This window comes from Heterodontus francisci, chromosome 5 (genome assembly GCF_036365525.1).
Source record: "Heterodontus francisci isolate sHetFra1 chromosome 5, sHetFra1.hap1, whole genome shotgun sequence".
NCBI lineage: Eukaryota > Metazoa > Chordata > Chondrichthyes > Heterodontiformes > Heterodontidae > Heterodontus > Heterodontus francisci.
The window spans coordinates 190,222,465-190,238,705 of NC_090375.1; the positions used below are offsets into that span (position 1 = coordinate 190,222,465).

General features: G+C 41.9%; 1 protein-coding gene across 6 annotated transcripts in view; it reads right to left on the reverse strand.

The window, feature by feature from the left end:
• LOC137370194 (zinc finger protein 236-like) overlaps nucleotides 1–16,241 on the reverse strand; it is a 188,712-nt gene that overhangs the window by 106,182 nt on the left and 66,289 nt on the right. For all 6 annotated transcript variants that reach the window (XM_068032492.1, XM_068032488.1, XM_068032489.1 and 3 more), the window contains 3 exons: nucleotides 15,850–16,028; nucleotides 14,214–14,341; nucleotides 9,342–9,514 (listed from right to left, as the gene is read on the reverse strand). In XM_068032492.1, coding sequence (XP_067888593.1) covers nucleotides 9,342–9,514; nucleotides 14,214–14,341; nucleotides 15,850–16,028 — 480 coding nt within the window. The remainder of the gene's footprint in view (nucleotides 1–9,341; nucleotides 9,515–14,213; nucleotides 14,342–15,849; nucleotides 16,029–16,241) is intronic.

The following is a 16,241-nucleotide window of genomic DNA, read 5'->3' on the forward strand; positions in this document are numbered from 1 at the left end:
TCTGTGAGGCACGACCTACCCTTCACAAAACCGTGCTGACTATCGCTAATGAACTTATTCTTTTCAAGATGATTATAAATCCTGTCTCTTATAACCTTTTCCAACATTTTACCCACAACCGAAGTAAGACTCACAGGTCTATAATTACCAGGGCTGTCTCTACTCCCCTTCTTGAACAAGGGGACAACATTTGCTATCTTCCAGTCTTCCGGCACTATTCCTGTCGACAATGACGACATAAAGATCAAGGACAAAGGCTCTGCAATCTCCTCCCTGGCTTCCCAGAGAATCCTAGGATAAATCCCATCTGGCCCAGGGGACTTATCTATTTTCACACTTTCCAAAATTGCTAACACCTCCTCCTTGTGAACCTCAATCCCATCTAGCCTAGTAGTCTGAATCTCAGTATTCTCCTCGACAACATTTTCTTTCTCTACTGTAAATACTGACGAAAAATATTCATTTAACGCTTCCCCTATCTCCTCTGATTCCACACACAACTTCCCACTACTATCCTTGATTGGCCCTAATCTAACTCTAGTCATTCTTTTATTCCTGATATACCTATAGAAAGCCTTAGGGTTTTCCTTGATCCTATCCGCCAATGACTTCTCTTGTCCTCTCCTTGCTCTTCTTAGCTCTCCCTTTAGACCCTTTCTGGCTAGCTTGTAACTCTCAAGCGCCCTAACTGAGCCTTCACGTCTCATCCTAACATAAGCCTTCTTCTTCCTCTTGACAAGCGCTTCAACTTCTTTAGTAAACCAAGGCTCCCTCGCTCGACAACTTGCTCCCTGCCTGACAGGTACATACTTATCAAGGACACGCAGTAGCTGCTCCTTGAATAAGCTCCACATTTCGATTGTGCCCATCCCCTGCAGTTTCCTTCCCCATCCTACGCATCCTAAATCTTGCCTAATCGCATCATAATTTCCTTTCCCCCAGCTATAATTCTTGCCCTGCGGTATATACCTGTCCCTGCCCATCGCTAAGGTAAACCTAACCGAATTGTGATCACTATCACCAAAGTGCTCACCTACATCTAAATCGAACACCTGGCCGGGTTCATTACCCAGTACCAAATCCAATGTGGCATCTCCCCTGGTTGGCCTGTCTACATACTGTGTCAGAAAACCCTCCTGCACACACTGGACAAAAACTGACCCATCTAAAGTACTCGAACTATAGCATTTCCAGTCAATATTTGGAAAGTTAAAGTCCCCCATAACAACTACCCTGTTACTCTCGCTCCTGTCGAGAATCATCTTCGCTATCCTTTCCTCTACATCTCTGGAACTATTCAGAAGTCTATAGAAGACTCCCAACAGGGTGACCTCTCCTCTCCTGTTTCTAACCTCGGCCCATACTACCTTAGTAGACGAGTCCTCAAACGTCCTTTCTGCCGCTGTAATACTCTCCTTGATTAACAATGCCACACCCCCCCCACCCCCCGCCTTTTACCATCTTCTCTGTTCTTACTGAAACATCTAAATCCCGGAACCTGCAACATCCATTCCTGCCCCTGCTCTACCCATGTCTCCGAAATGGCCACAACATCGAGATCCCAGGGACCAACCCATGCTGCAAACTCACCCACCTTATTCCGGATGCTCCTGGCGTTGAAGTAGACACACTTTAAACCAAGTTCTTGCTTGCCAGTTCCCTCTTGCGTCCTTGTAACCTTATCCCTGACCTCACTACTCTCAACATCCTGTACACTGGAACTACAATTTAGGTTCCCATTCCCCTGCTGAATTAGTTTAAACCCCCCCGAAGAGCACTAGCAAATCTCCCCCCCAGGATATTGGTGCCCCTCTGGTTCAGGTGAAGACCATCCTGTTTGTAGAGGTCCCACCTACCCCAGAAAGAGCCCCAATTATCCAGGAAACCAAAACCCTCCCTCCTACATCATCCCTGCAGCCACGTGTTCAACTCCTCTCTCTCCCTATTCCTCGCTTCGCTATCACGTGGCACGGGCAACAACCCAGAGATAACAACTCTGTTTGTTCTCGCTCTAAGCTTCCACCCTAGCTCCCTGAATTTCTGCCTTAAATCCCCATCTCTCTTCCTACCTATGTCGGTGGTGCCTATGTGGACCACGACTTGGGGCGGCTCCCCCTCCCCCTTAAGGATCCCAAAAACACGATCCGAGACATCACGAACCCTGGCATCTGGGAGGCAACACACCAACCGTAAGTCTCTCTCGTTCCCACAGAACCTCCTATCTGTTCCCCTAACTATGGAGTCCCCAATGACTAATGCTCTGCTCCTCTTCCCCCTTCCCTTCTGAGCAACAGGGACAGACTCTGTGCCAGAGACCTGTACCCCATTGCTTACCCCTGATAAGTCGTCCCCCGCAACAGTATCCAAAACGGTATACCTGTTGTTGAGGTAAACGGCCACAGGGGATCCCTGCACTGCCTGCTGGTTCCCTCTCCTTCCCCTGACGGTAACCCATCTACCTACTTCTTTTACCTGAGGTGTGACTACCTCCCCATAACTCCTCTCAATAACCCCCTCCGCCTCCCGAATGATCCGAAGTTCATCCAGCTCCAGCTCCAGTTCCCTAACGCGGTTCTCGAGGAGCTGGAGTTGGGTGCACTTCCCGCAGATGCAGTCAGCAGGGACACTCTTGGCGACCCTTACCTCCCACATTCTGGAGGAGGAACATACAACTGCCTTAACCTCCATTCCCACTATTCTAAATTCCCAACAAATCTACTGAAAAACCAAAAAAAAAAAGTCAAAACTTGTTAGCTTAGCAATCCGACGGACAGAACATTTTAAATAAAAAGCTTACCTTATCAACACACCAGAGTCCTTTTTTTTGGTTAGAGGAGGAGGGTGGGTGGGAGACACTACACGTGTAGTGTCTCGGGTACAGCCACCGCCCAAATATATAGTTTTTACTTACCCAGCAGTCCCCTGGTCCTCCGAAAACAAAAGGGAATTAACTTTTAACTTACACTGAAACTGACCTCTCAGTTGCAAGTTCGCTCCGTACCTCCGCTTCTGTCAAAGCTGCTGCAACCAAAACTAAAAGAAAGTGATTTTAAACCGCCCAAATATATAGTTTTTACTTACCCAGCAGTCCCCTGGTCCTCCGAAAACAAAAGGGAATTAACTTTTAACTTACACTGAAACTGACCTCTCAGTTGCAAGTTTGCTCCGTACCTCCGCTTCTGTCAAAGCTGCTGCAACCAAAACTAAAAGAAAGTGATTTTAAACCGCCCAAATATATAGTTTTTACTTACCCAGCAGTCCCCTGGTCCTCCGAAAACAAAAGGGAATTAACTTTTAACTTACACAGGAAACATCCTTTCCACATCCACCCTGTCAAGACCCCTCAGGATCTTGTATGTTTCAATCAAGTGGCCTCTTACTTTTCCAAACTCCAGCAGATACAAGCATAACCTGTCCAGCCTTTCCTCATAAGACAACCCGCCCATTCTCTGAACTGCTTCCAACGCATTTACATCCTTCCTCAAATAAGGAGACCAATACTGTACATAACACTCCAGATGTGGGCTCACCAATGTCCTGTACAACTGACGCATAACCTCCCTACTTTTATATTGAATTCCCCTCACAGTAAACAATAACATTTTATTAGCTTTCCTAATTACCTGCTGTACCTGCATACTAACCTTTTGCGATTCATGCACTAGGACGTCCACATCCCTCTGCAATCTCTCACCATTTAGATAATATGTTTCTTTTTTATTCTTCATGCCAAAATGGACAATTTCACATTTTCCCACATTATACTCCATTGCCAGATCTTTGCCCATTCACTTAACCTATCTATATCCCTTTGTAATCTATGTATTCTTCACAACTTACTTTCCTACCTGGCTCTGTGTCATCAGCAAATTTAGCAACCATACCTTCAGTCCCTTCATCCAAGTCATTTATATAAATTGTAAAAAGTTGAGGTCTCAGCAGTGATCCCTGTGGCACACCACTCATTACATCGTGCCAAACAGAAAATGACCCATTTACGCCTACTTTGTTTCCTGTTAGCTAGCCAATCTCCTATCTATGCCAATGTTACCCCCTACACCATGAACTTTTATTTTCCGCAATAACTTTTGATGTGGTACCTTATAAAATGCCTTCTGAAAATCTAAGTACAGAATCTAGGGAATTTTGGAAAATTAAAACTAACACCAACTATCTCACTAGCCACTTCTTTTAACACCCTAGGATGAAGTCCATCCGGCCCCAGGGACTTGTCAGTCCGCAGCTCCAACAATTTGTTCAGTACCACTTACCTAGTGATTGTAATTTTCTTGAGTTCCCAACTCCCTTCCATTTCCTGACTTAAAGCTAATACTGGGATGTTACTTGTATCCTCAATAGTGAAGAGCGATGCAAAATATCTGTTCAATTCATCTGCCATCTCCTTATTATCCATTGTTAATTCCCCAGACTCACTTTCTATAGGACCAACGCTCACTTTGTTAACTCTTTTCTTTTTAAAATATCTATAGAAATTCTTACTATCTGTCTTTATATTTCTAGCTAGCTTTCTCTTGTACTCTAATTTTACCTCATCAATCTTTTAGTCATTCTTTGCTGTTTTTTATATTCTGTCCAATCTTCTGACCTGCCACCCATCTTTGTGCAATTATAGGCTATTTCTTTAAGTTTGATACTATCTTTAACTGTTTTAGTTTACTATGCATGGTGGATCCCACCCTTGGATTTTTTCTTTCTTGTTGAAATGTATCTATTCTGTACATTCGGAACTATCCCCTTAAATGTCTGCGACTGCGTCTCTATTGACCTATCTTTTAACCTGATTTGCCAGTTCACTTTAGCTAGCTCTGCTTTCATGCCCTCATAATTGCCCTTATTTAAGTTTAAAATACTAGTCTTGGACCCACTCTTCTCTCTCTCAAAATGAATGTAAAATTCAATCATATGGTGATCGCTGCTACCTAGGGGCACCTTAACTATGAGGTCATTAATTAATCCTATCTCGTTTCACAATACCAGGTCTAGTATAGCCTGCTCTCTGGTTGGCTCCAGAATGTATTGTTCCAAGAAATTATCCCAAAAACATACTATGCACTCCTCATCTAGACTATCTCTGCCATCTGATTTTTCCAGTCTATACGTAGGTTAAAATTCCCCATAATTATCAATGTACCTTTCTGACAAGCTGCCATTATTTCTTCATTTATACCCCGTCCTACAGTGTGGTTAATGTTAGGGGGCCTGTACACCACTCCCACAAGTGACTTCTTGCCTTTATGATTTCTCATCTCCACCCAAACTGCTTCTACATCCTGGTCTCCTGAACTTAGGTGATCCCTCTCTATTGAGCTAATACCATTAATTAACAGAGCTACCCCTCCACCTTTCCTAGCTTCCTGTCTTTCCTAAATACCATATACCATTCAATATTCAGGTCCCAATCTATGTCATCCTGCAGCCATGTCTCTGTAATGGCTATCAGATTGTGCTTATTTATTTCTATTTGCGCTCTCAGTACGTCTGTTTTGTTTCGAATGCTACCTGCATTCAGATAGAGCCTTTAGTTTTGTCCCTTTATTATTTTTGTAACTTCTAGCCTTATCTGTTGATTTACTCTTAAATTTGTACGCTGTCCCTTCCTGTCACAGCCTATCATTTTCCATAATAATACCTTTCTCTCTTGCCTTGTCTCTACTCCTTGATTTACCATATCTTCCCAAATTTGATCCCCTGCTCCCACTATTCAGTTTAAAATCCTCTCTACTTTCCTAGTTATGCAGCTCGCTAGAACACCGGCCCCAGCATGGTACAGGTGTAGACCGTCCCCAACGGTGCAGCGCCCATTTTCCCCCAGGGGCAGGGGCCTGTGCGGGGAAGCTACCGAGACTTCCCTGCCAGGCTGAAGCAGGTCTGCGCCTGTACTACAGGCAGAAGTGGCCCTCTGAAGTATAGTGTAAAACTTACTTTTTGTGGGGCCAGTATGAGTGCAGCTCCAGGTCCCACAAAGGAAAGATGCAGTGTTCCCTGCCCTGGACTCACCCCGCACTCCTTCCCCTCCCAAAACCCATTCCCTGCCCCATCTACCTGCAAGCTAAGAGTTGCCTGGTCTTACCATGCCGGTAGTCTTTCTGAACCCTCTTCCAGTCCATTTCAGATGGCACACAGTAAGGCCTGGGAGTTAAAATACCCGAACCTGAAACTTAGGTTGGCAAGTAATTTTATGTCCTCCCACTCAAAACTCACCTTAGGGTTCATATCAACCCTTTTACCTTTCAAACTAAATACCTGCTTCACCCTTTTTCTTCTAATGCTTAACAGTTCACTTTTAATGATTGCAAATAAGAAGTCAGGTAAAATTTTATTGGAGTGATGTTAACATGTGAACATAAAGCATTAAATTAGAAATTAGGGGTGTCAAGAGAGATTAAGAAAGGAGTTGATTAAGTGTTTAATTTTGTATACTTGAGATTAGTTAACCTAACCAAAGCTCTTTCTACAGTTACTTACATCATCACAATACATTAATCTGATTGGACTGGCTATTCAACTTGAAGGGCTAGTTGCAGTTGTAAGTTTTCTTCTTCTGAGAAATGCCAGCCCCAGGAAATGAAATGGATTTCTCTGTAACCTGCCAACAAATTATTTTCCTCCCCCTCTGATATACAATTTGTGTAATGCAGTTTATTTGCGAACAAAAAAATTGGCCAATCCTGAGTTTTTGTTTTACTGACTTCCTCCCCATCTCTAGAACCTCCTTCAGGACTACAACCAACAACTTGTATTTATATTGTGCCTTTAATACAATAAACCATCCCAAGGCGTCTCACAGAAGCATTACAGAACAAAATTTGACACCGAGCCACATGAGGAGATAACAGGACAAGTCACCAAAAGCTTGGTCAAAGAGGTAAGTTTTAAGGAACATCTTAAAGGAGGGAGAGGTAGAAAGATGGAGAGATTTAGGGAGGGAATTAAATCGAGAGCTTAGGACCGGGCAGCTGAAGGCATGGCCACCAATAATGGAGCGATTAAAATCGGGGATGCTTAAGATGCCAGGATTAGAGGTACGCAGATATTTGAGGATTGTGGAAGTGGTAGAGATTACAGAGATAGGGAGGGCGAGGCCACAGAGAGTTTTGAAAACGAAGATGAGAATTTTAAAATTAAGATGTTGCTTAACCACGAGCCAATGTAGGTCAGCAAGCACAGGGGTGATGGGGGAACAGGACTTGGGTGAGAGTTAGGACACAGGCAATAGAGTTTTGCATGTCGTCAAGTTTATGAAGGGTAGAACATTGGAGGCTGGCCAGGAGAGCATTGGAATAATCAAGATGAGAGGCAAGTAAGGCATGGACTCTCCAAAATCTCTATGTTCCTCCAATTCTGGCCTCTAGTGCATCCCTGGTTTCCTTTGCCCCACAGTTGGTGGCTATGCTTCCAGCGCTCTAGATCCAAGCTCTGGAATTCCGTCCATAAATCTCTGTCTCTCTACCTCCCTCTCTCCTCCTGTAAGACATTGCTTAAAAAATTACCTATCTGTCCTGTGTGTAGCTCAGTCAAATTTTATTTGATAACGCTCCTGTGAAGCGCCTTGTTATGCTTTACTACATTAAAAAGATGCTATTCTAGCTGTTGTTAGGGTTGCATAGTTCACACCCGAATGGCTGAACGGAGTTTTTAAATTGACACAAAGGAAATACACCATCTCTGAGTTCATTATCATAGTTATACATGGCTCCTGATGCAGGTTTCAATGAGTGCAGCATGCACATGAGTGCTGGAAGCAGAAAACTGCATCCAAGTACAAACTTAAAGGGAGGCAGAAAATTAATAGGAAGTCTCAGAGCAGGGGTGAAAAACTTCTGAAAGATTTTGGAAAGGTGCAGAAGGTACCTTAATCTATCAGCAACATAGTTTTAGTATTGATTTGGTCCATTACAGTTGAAGTTTTTTTCCAAAAAGGTTTTATTCCAGAGCTATATAGAGCATAATAAAAACAAGAAATGCTGGAAATACTCAGCAGGTCTGGCAGCATCTGTGGAAAGAGAAGCAGAGTTAACGTTTCAGGTCAGTGACCCTTCTTCAGAACATATATATAGAGCATACTTGTTTTAGGATTCATTGTGTCATGTAAACCACATCTGCCAAAATGAGATATATTAATTTTGTCATATGGAACATTAATTTTACACTGTTACTGGACTGAAAAAATAAATTGTTTAAAGAGACCACAGCAGTGGCTGAAAATATGGCTGCTCATTTGCATTCTAAAAGACAGTTGAAAGAGAGACAATGGAACTGCTCACTGATTCAATTCACAAAGATTGGTCTGGGCAACAGTGCTGATCCACATCTTGTCTGTGTAAGAGACAGCACTACACCGCGTGCCCCCACCCCCCACTGAGATCTTTGAAGTCAACAAACAGTAGAAGTTGTTCCAAATAAGGAGTTAGTCACATGACTAACCTGACAACCAACTTGGAGTTGTTTGAATTGTGCTCACAGAACAGTTGAAGCAGAGTGTGCAATTTAAAGACAACAGAGAAGGAATGTCTCTCTCTCTCTCATGAAGTTCCAGGGATCCACAGAAGCCACTCAAACCTCAAGAGAGAAGACTCCTGCAGCTAAACAAGTTTGAAAGTATACACTGGGCCCCAACGAGAACTGCAAGACACTGCAATCAAAGACTTTACATCAAACCCAAAAGCCAGTAACTGAACTCCAGCTATTACTTTAAACCTTTCCCCTTCTTTCTCCTCCCCTGTCTCTATTTGCATGTGTGTTTATCGCGTATGCATGCTAGCGTGGTCGCGTTGCATATTTCTAGTAGTTTTAACCGAATTGGAGTTTTATGGTTAATAAACGTACATCTTTCTTGTTTAAATCTAAGAAAATGTGTCTGGTTGATTTCTTTGCCTTTCAATTAGAGGGCAGTGAACAAGGATTCACTGAGGGGAAGCTAAAAACACGGTGTTTTAAAAATTAAACCCTGTTACAGCCAAACCAGGAAAAGGCTGAGAGGGGAGCCCTAGACCCCTGCCTCACCTGGTCGTAACAATTGTTAATCATCTACAAAAGCAAATCAGGGAAGTAGCGGAAGGATAATATATAACAGGCTGATGAAGAAAGAAATTAGTGACTAATTATCAAAATAGTCAAAGGGTGCAGGACTCCAGAAAATACCATACTTTATTGAAGTGCCAGTGTACTGGTCACTTTAAAAAAAAAAGGCAAAATGCAGTGCAGTTTAAAGATTAAAAGTAACCATACAGTACTAATGAAGTCAAATTTAAATCACTTCAATTCTGAATGAGGCCTTGAAGCCTGGTTGAAACATATAGTAATTATGAGACTACCAATACCTCAGTGTGAACCCTCTGGATGTGCGCTCGCAGATTGCCCCTCTGTGAAAAAGACGCTGGGCAGAAAATACAAAAATGGGGTTTTTCGCCTGTATGCTTGATCATGTGGATTTGCAGCGCCCCTTTCTGGTTGAAAGCTTTTCCACAATCACCACATTTAAATGGTCGTTCACCTAAATTACAGAATAAAAATAAAAGTTGGTAAGTGCAGAAAAGTTTGTAGAAGAAAGAAAATCCAAGTGTATTCATCGTACAATGTGGCAATAACACTGGTTATACCATGTGTTGGGCTCATGTTATGGCAATAACACTTGATTACCAGACATTGGATTAACTTTATGGTGATAACACAAGTTATATTGTGCAGTAATCCACATGAGTTTACTCAGGACAGGTCAAGGTCTCACATATTTCCCTATAAACAAACAAACATTCTGGCAATTGAATAGAAAATATTTACAGGCATTTGTTTAGAAATGCAAGGTTAACACCAATTATGAAAATGATAGATTTTAGTTTTGCCAACTGTATAAAACCATATAAATTTTAATTGCTTAACTTGAGTTACTGAAGTTCACATTCAACGATTAGCTACATCACTATTGGCTTGCACTAGACCACAAGACAGACACAAGTCAGAATTAGCAATGGAGCAGGTCAAGTACCATCCTGGTAGAAGATAAAGTATTTGAATGTTTTTTTTAAAAATACAAAACGTTTTTGAATGTAAGCACTTTATAAGCACAGTGTAAAGTCTGTCACAATCTTGAGGTTCTGAAATAAATGCGTTTTAGTCTTCACTCTTGCAGTTGTCTTTCATACCGTGAACCATCTCTTTTTCCTCCTCCACCCACAACTAATTTTCAAGATTCATATTGTATTGCATCATCAACCATTTACTCTATTATATTCACTTACCGACAATATAGCGGAGATGATTCACATACATCCATTACTTTAAATGCACAAATTTATCTCCCAGGACATTGGTCATGAAGATTTTTCTTAAAATAGTTCTCATCCTGTAACTGGTTGTCTCCCGCTCAACATAGGAACAGAAGGCCATTTAGCCCCTTGAACTTGGTCTGCCATTCAATGAGATCATGGCTGATCTGTGACCTAACTCCATATATGTGCCTTTACCCCACATCCCTTAATATCTTTGGTTAACAAAAATCAATTAATCTCAGATTTAAATTTAACAATTGATCTAGCATCAATTGCCATTTGTAGAAGAGTTCCAAACTCATATCACTTTTTGCGTGTAGAAATGTTTCCTGACTTCACTCCTGAAAGATTTGGTTCTAGTTTTTAGGCTATGACCCCCTTGTCGTATATTCTCCCTAGATTCCTTTTCCAAATGTTCCTCACATAGCATGTTCCTTTACCAATTTGCTCAATATGGATTTAATTTTAGTGAAAACCAGGGCATGCTGCGTGGACAAAGGCCACTGCAACATAAAACAGAGAGGAACTGGGTGCTGAGTGGGGAGTGGAATAGGAACGATCAAGATCTTGGGGCTATGAAGCAGCAAAAAGTCAGGAGCTGATCTGTGATACACATGCACCCTAATGTATCCAGAGCTTTGGCGTCAGTTGGTATTGAGGCATCCAGGAGCTGCTGCAACATACATTGGTTAAGAGAGAATTTGGGGCCCTGAGGTGGGATGGAGCATCGGGTTCAATCTGGAAAAGAAAACAACGTAGTTCCTGTCTGGAAAGGGATGGGACTTGTGGAAGGAATGTGGGATTGGAGCAGGGGTGGGGTAGCTGTGGGGTCTGCAGAGAAACTGACACAGTAAGCCAGGGGCACACTTTCAGGACAAGAACAAGTCAAAAACAGGACATAAAAGATGTTTCCACTTGTGGGACAAATCAAATTTAAGGGACATAAATCTTAGATAGTCACTAATAAATCCAAAAGTGAATTCAGGAGAAACTACTTTAACCCAGAAAGTGGTCAGTATGTGGAACTCGCTGTCACATGGAGTGATTGAGGAAAATATGAACATACAAATTAGGAGCAAGCCACTGAACCCCTCGAGCCTGCTCCGATTTTCAATAAGTTCATGGCTCATCTGACCGTAACCTCAACTCCACATTCCCGCCTACCCCCGATAACCTTTTACCCCTTTGCTTAGCAAGAATCTATCTACCTCTGCCTTAAAAATATTCATAGGCTCTGCTTCCACTGCCTTTTGAGGAAGTGTTCCAAAGACTCACGACCCTCAGGAGAAAAAATTCATCCTCATCTCTGTCTTAAATGGACGACCCCTTATTTTTAAACAGTGACTCCTAGTTCTAGATTCTCCCAGAAGAGGAAACATCCTTTCCACATCCAGCCTGTCAAGACCCCTCACGATCTCATACGTTCCAATTAAGTCGCCTCTTATGCTTCTAAACTCCAGCGGATACAAGCCTAGCCAGTCCAACCTTTCCTCGTAAGACAACCTGCCCATTCCAGGTATTAATCTAGTAAAGCTTCTCTGAACTGCTTCCAATACATTTACATCCTTCCTTAAATAAGGAGACCAATACTGTAAACAGAACTCCAGATGTGGTCTCACCAATACCCTGTATAACTGAAGCATAACCTCCCTACCTTTGTATTCAATACCCCTCGCAATAAACAATAACATTCTATTAGATTTCCTAATTACTTGCTGTACCTGCTGTTACGACCAGTTGAAAAAGGGGTTCCCTCTCAGCTTTTGCCTGGTTTAACCATAACAGGGTTTACTTTTTAAAACACCGTTTTTTTAGATCCCCCTCAGTGAATCCTTGTTCACTGCTTTCCAATTGTAAGGCAAAGAAATCAACCAGACAGGTTTTCTTAGATTTAAACAAGAAAGGTGGAAGTTTATAAACCTTAAACTCTAGTCCGATTAACGACTACGAATACGCGACACGGCCCCGCTAGCATGCATTCGTGATAAACACACATGCAGGCAGAGACAGCAAAAGTAGCAAGAATAAAGGGGAAAAGTTTGAGGCAATAAGCAGGTTGTAATTACAGTCCTTTGAGTTCGATGTGGAGTCTTTGGTTGCTGCTAAGTCTTGCCATTCATTGGGGCCCAGTGCACACTTTAACTTGTTTCGATGCAGGAGTCTTTTCTCTCTTGAGGTTTAAGCAACTTTAGTGGGTCTGGAGGTTTGTGAAAAAGCAAGAGAGAGACAGCCAGGAGAGAGGCTCTCTTGTTCCAGGTTCAGTTGCAATCTGCAGTCTGTCTTCAAACTGTCCTGTGTAGCTCAAAAAGCATGGGCCAACAGGTTAGTCATGTGACCAGCTGGTTTAACCACTCCTGCGTTTGTGAATTCTCCATCTTAGCAGACACTGGAATGCGAGCTTTCTTAAATCTTCAATGTCTGATCAAAATTCATCTGAGTTAATTGGACCAGTGAGCAGTTGCTTTGTCTCTCCAAGCACTCTCTCTTAGTATGCAAATATCCTCCAGCCAAATGTCTGGTGATCTGTTTAAACAAGTCATTTCTTCACTCCAGCAACAGTTTAAAATTAATGTTCATATGACGAAATTAATACGCCTCATTCTTGGCAGGTGGGGGTGTTCATGACACTGCATACTAACCTTTTGTGATTCACGCACTAGGACATCCACATCCCTCTGCATCTCAGAGCTCTGCAATCTCTCACCATTTAGATAATATGCTTCTTTTTTATTCTTCCTGCCAAAACGGACAATTTCACATTTTCCCACATTATACTCCATTTGCCAGATCTTTGCCCACTCACTTAACCTATCTATATCCCTTTGTAGCTTCCTTATGTCCTCTTCACATCTTATTTTCCTATGTATCTTTGTGACATCAGCAAATTTAACAGCCATACCTTCGGTCCCTTCATTCAAGTCATTTATATAAATTGTAGAAAGTCGAGGCCCCAGCACTAGATACATTTAAGGAGAAACTAGATAATTACATGCGAGAGAAAGGAAGAAAGGTTTATGCTGCTAGGGTTAGAAGAACATGTGGGAGAAGGCTCGTGTGCAACATAAACACTGACATGGACTGGATCAAATGACCTTTTTCTATGTTGTACATTCCATGTATTAAAGACTGGGAGCAAGGATTGCAGACAATATATTTATGGTCATGTGGTTGCTTTGGACCAATGAGATGCCTGAACATGGGCATTCAGTGGACAGACTTTTTAACAATATAGTACATGAGCAGTAAATTTGATGATAAAGGCTGAATGACTACAATGCAATAACTCAATTTTTTCAAATAATCCTTTAGTAATTCCCAAGAACGAACAGTTATTCAATATTAATGTGGATTTTGCTATATTAAAATAGCAGTTGATTTTTGCTTTTAAGCAACAAGGGCGGCACAGTGGTTAGCACCGCAGCCTCACAGCTCCAGCAACCCGGGTTCAATTCTGGGTACTGCCTGTGTGGAGTTTGCAAGTTCTCCCTGTGTCTGCGTGGGTTTTCTCCGGGTGCTCCGGTTTCCTCCCACAAGCCAAAAGACTTGCAGGTTGGTAGGTAAATTGGCCATTATAAATTGCCCCTAGTATAGGTAGGTGGTAGGGAAATATAGGGACAGGTGGGGATGTGGTAGGAAGATGGGATTAGTGTAGGATTAGTATAAATGGGTGGTTGATGGTCGGCACAGTCTCGGTGGGCCGAAGGGCCTGTTTCAGTGCTGTATCTCTAAAAAAAAAAACCACTTATCTGTGTTAATCCAGAAAGAGACCACTATTTCATAGGAATAAACAGAGACCATAAATAAAATTTCCTAAAAAGTAGAATTTTTATACTCTGCCACTAGAATGCATGAAAAATGAATTACTATCGAAATGACCCTTGTAAAAGTAAACAGACCAGAATTAGCTTCAACAGTATACCTCACCTGTATGTATTCTGATGTGTCGAATTAATTGACTAGGCTTCTGAAATGTTTTCCCACAATGTTCACAGCGATGAGAGAACCCTGACCTATCAACATGTCGTTTGTACTGTTTGGTACACAGGGATGACCTAGCAATTAAGGGGTGCAAAGATTGATGAATACCAGACTAAAGTTCATGCAACAATTACAGCAAAACAATATTCAGCATTCACTGTGTTTGCATTCATCATCCTTTTCACTTTCCTAAGTAGTTACATTTCAATAGCAGTTTTGAAATACATTTTGGCTCCCGGTCTGGCAACGCCTTAAATTTTAAAATTCTCATCCTTGTTTTCAATCCCTCCATGATATTACCTCTCCCTTTCTCTATAACCTCCTCCAGTCCCACAACCTCCAAGATCTCTGCGCACATCCAATTCTGGTCTCTTGCACATCCCCTATTTCAATTGCTCAACCATTGGCAGCTGTACCTTCAGCTGTCGAGGCCCTAAGCTCTGGAATTCCCTCCCTAAACCTCTCTGCCTTGCTATGTCTTTCTCCTTCTTTAAAATGCCCCTTAATCCCTACTGCTTTGGCCAAGCTTTTGGTTACCTGTCCCAATATCTCCTTATGTGGCTTGGGATCAATTTTTGTCTGATTAACCCTTGTCAAGTGCTACATTAAAGGTGCTGTATAAATGCAAGTTGTTGCTGCATAAAGATATTAGAAATGCCAACAATACGCAGATAGCTCTAGATTCTCTCTCTCTCCTTCCTTTTCTTGTTTTGCTCACGCTACTGGGGTAGATTTGGGCTAGTACCACCTGGGCACATCACAAAAAGAAAAATCTGATGAGGAAGGATTATGTGTCCCTTCAAGACTTGACTGCATTTTCCTTAACTTCAAAGAAAGGAAAACCAGGCAGGTTGTTCCTGGCATGCAATCCTCCCCGCTAGATGTTTCCTTCTGTGCTCTGCTCACAACAATGCTCAATGCCCAGCTGACAAGGTAGGACAATGAAGAGTGTGTTTTGACTTAGTAGCCTAGTGTTATCAATTGGTGTCATTTTTATGCCAGAGCTAACCGATTTAAAATGAATAGGTTTGTACCAGTGTTAAAATAACGACAATCAGAAAATCTAGACTACCGTTTCTCCCTCAGTGACTAATGACTTTTTTCCTGCATTTATATAAGAAAGAGACTCATACATTACTGGTGGTGAAATCAATGTGCCCTTGTCCATTGACCATCTCTCAATATCCAACATTGCTAATACAATCGATCGCTAAATAAATGAGAATGTTTAGCTCAACCTCCCGCCCCTACCTCCCACAAATCCCTGACCAAAACATTCAATAAGTTGGCACTGCACTTGAATTCAACTCCTGCGGATTAAGACATTCCCAAATTTATAGCGAGATTCCTGAGGAGAACCAGGGACGGCAGAAAGAAATGGATAGATTTTAATCATTCAGCTATAAACAAAGCACCCTATTCTCCCTCATCCCACGCCCACTATCCCTTTCCCAGCAAATCAATAGTTTAAAAAGGCTACCTCTATACGTCATCCTTTCAGTAATTCAGTTGAGTTTGTGCCAGATGCCAGAAATTCACATCGTAACTAAACCATAATACTTCTGTCTCAAATCTTACACACCTAACTCTGTAGTGTGATTTCATATGTTCTCGTAGCTGGGAGGGCCTTTCAAATTCTTTAGTGCAGATCTTACAAATGTGCACTCGGTTTCCATTTAGCTCCTGCTGGTGTTCCTCTAGGTGTCTACTAAGTTGGCTTTGCAAGGTAAATTCATCTCCGCACTCTGTACAGATCAGATTCTACAGCAGTAGAAAATTAAGTCAAAGAAGTTAGACCATTGAAAGCTGGATCACTTACTGCACACCAAAAATTACTAGTTAGTTTTACAGTCTTGAATAAATTCACAATTTTTGCCAGCTAATTAGTAAAATTTACTACAGTATTATAAAGATAAATTGGTGATTTGTTTGACATGGTACTTATTCTCACACCCCTTCCCCCACTTTCTCCAT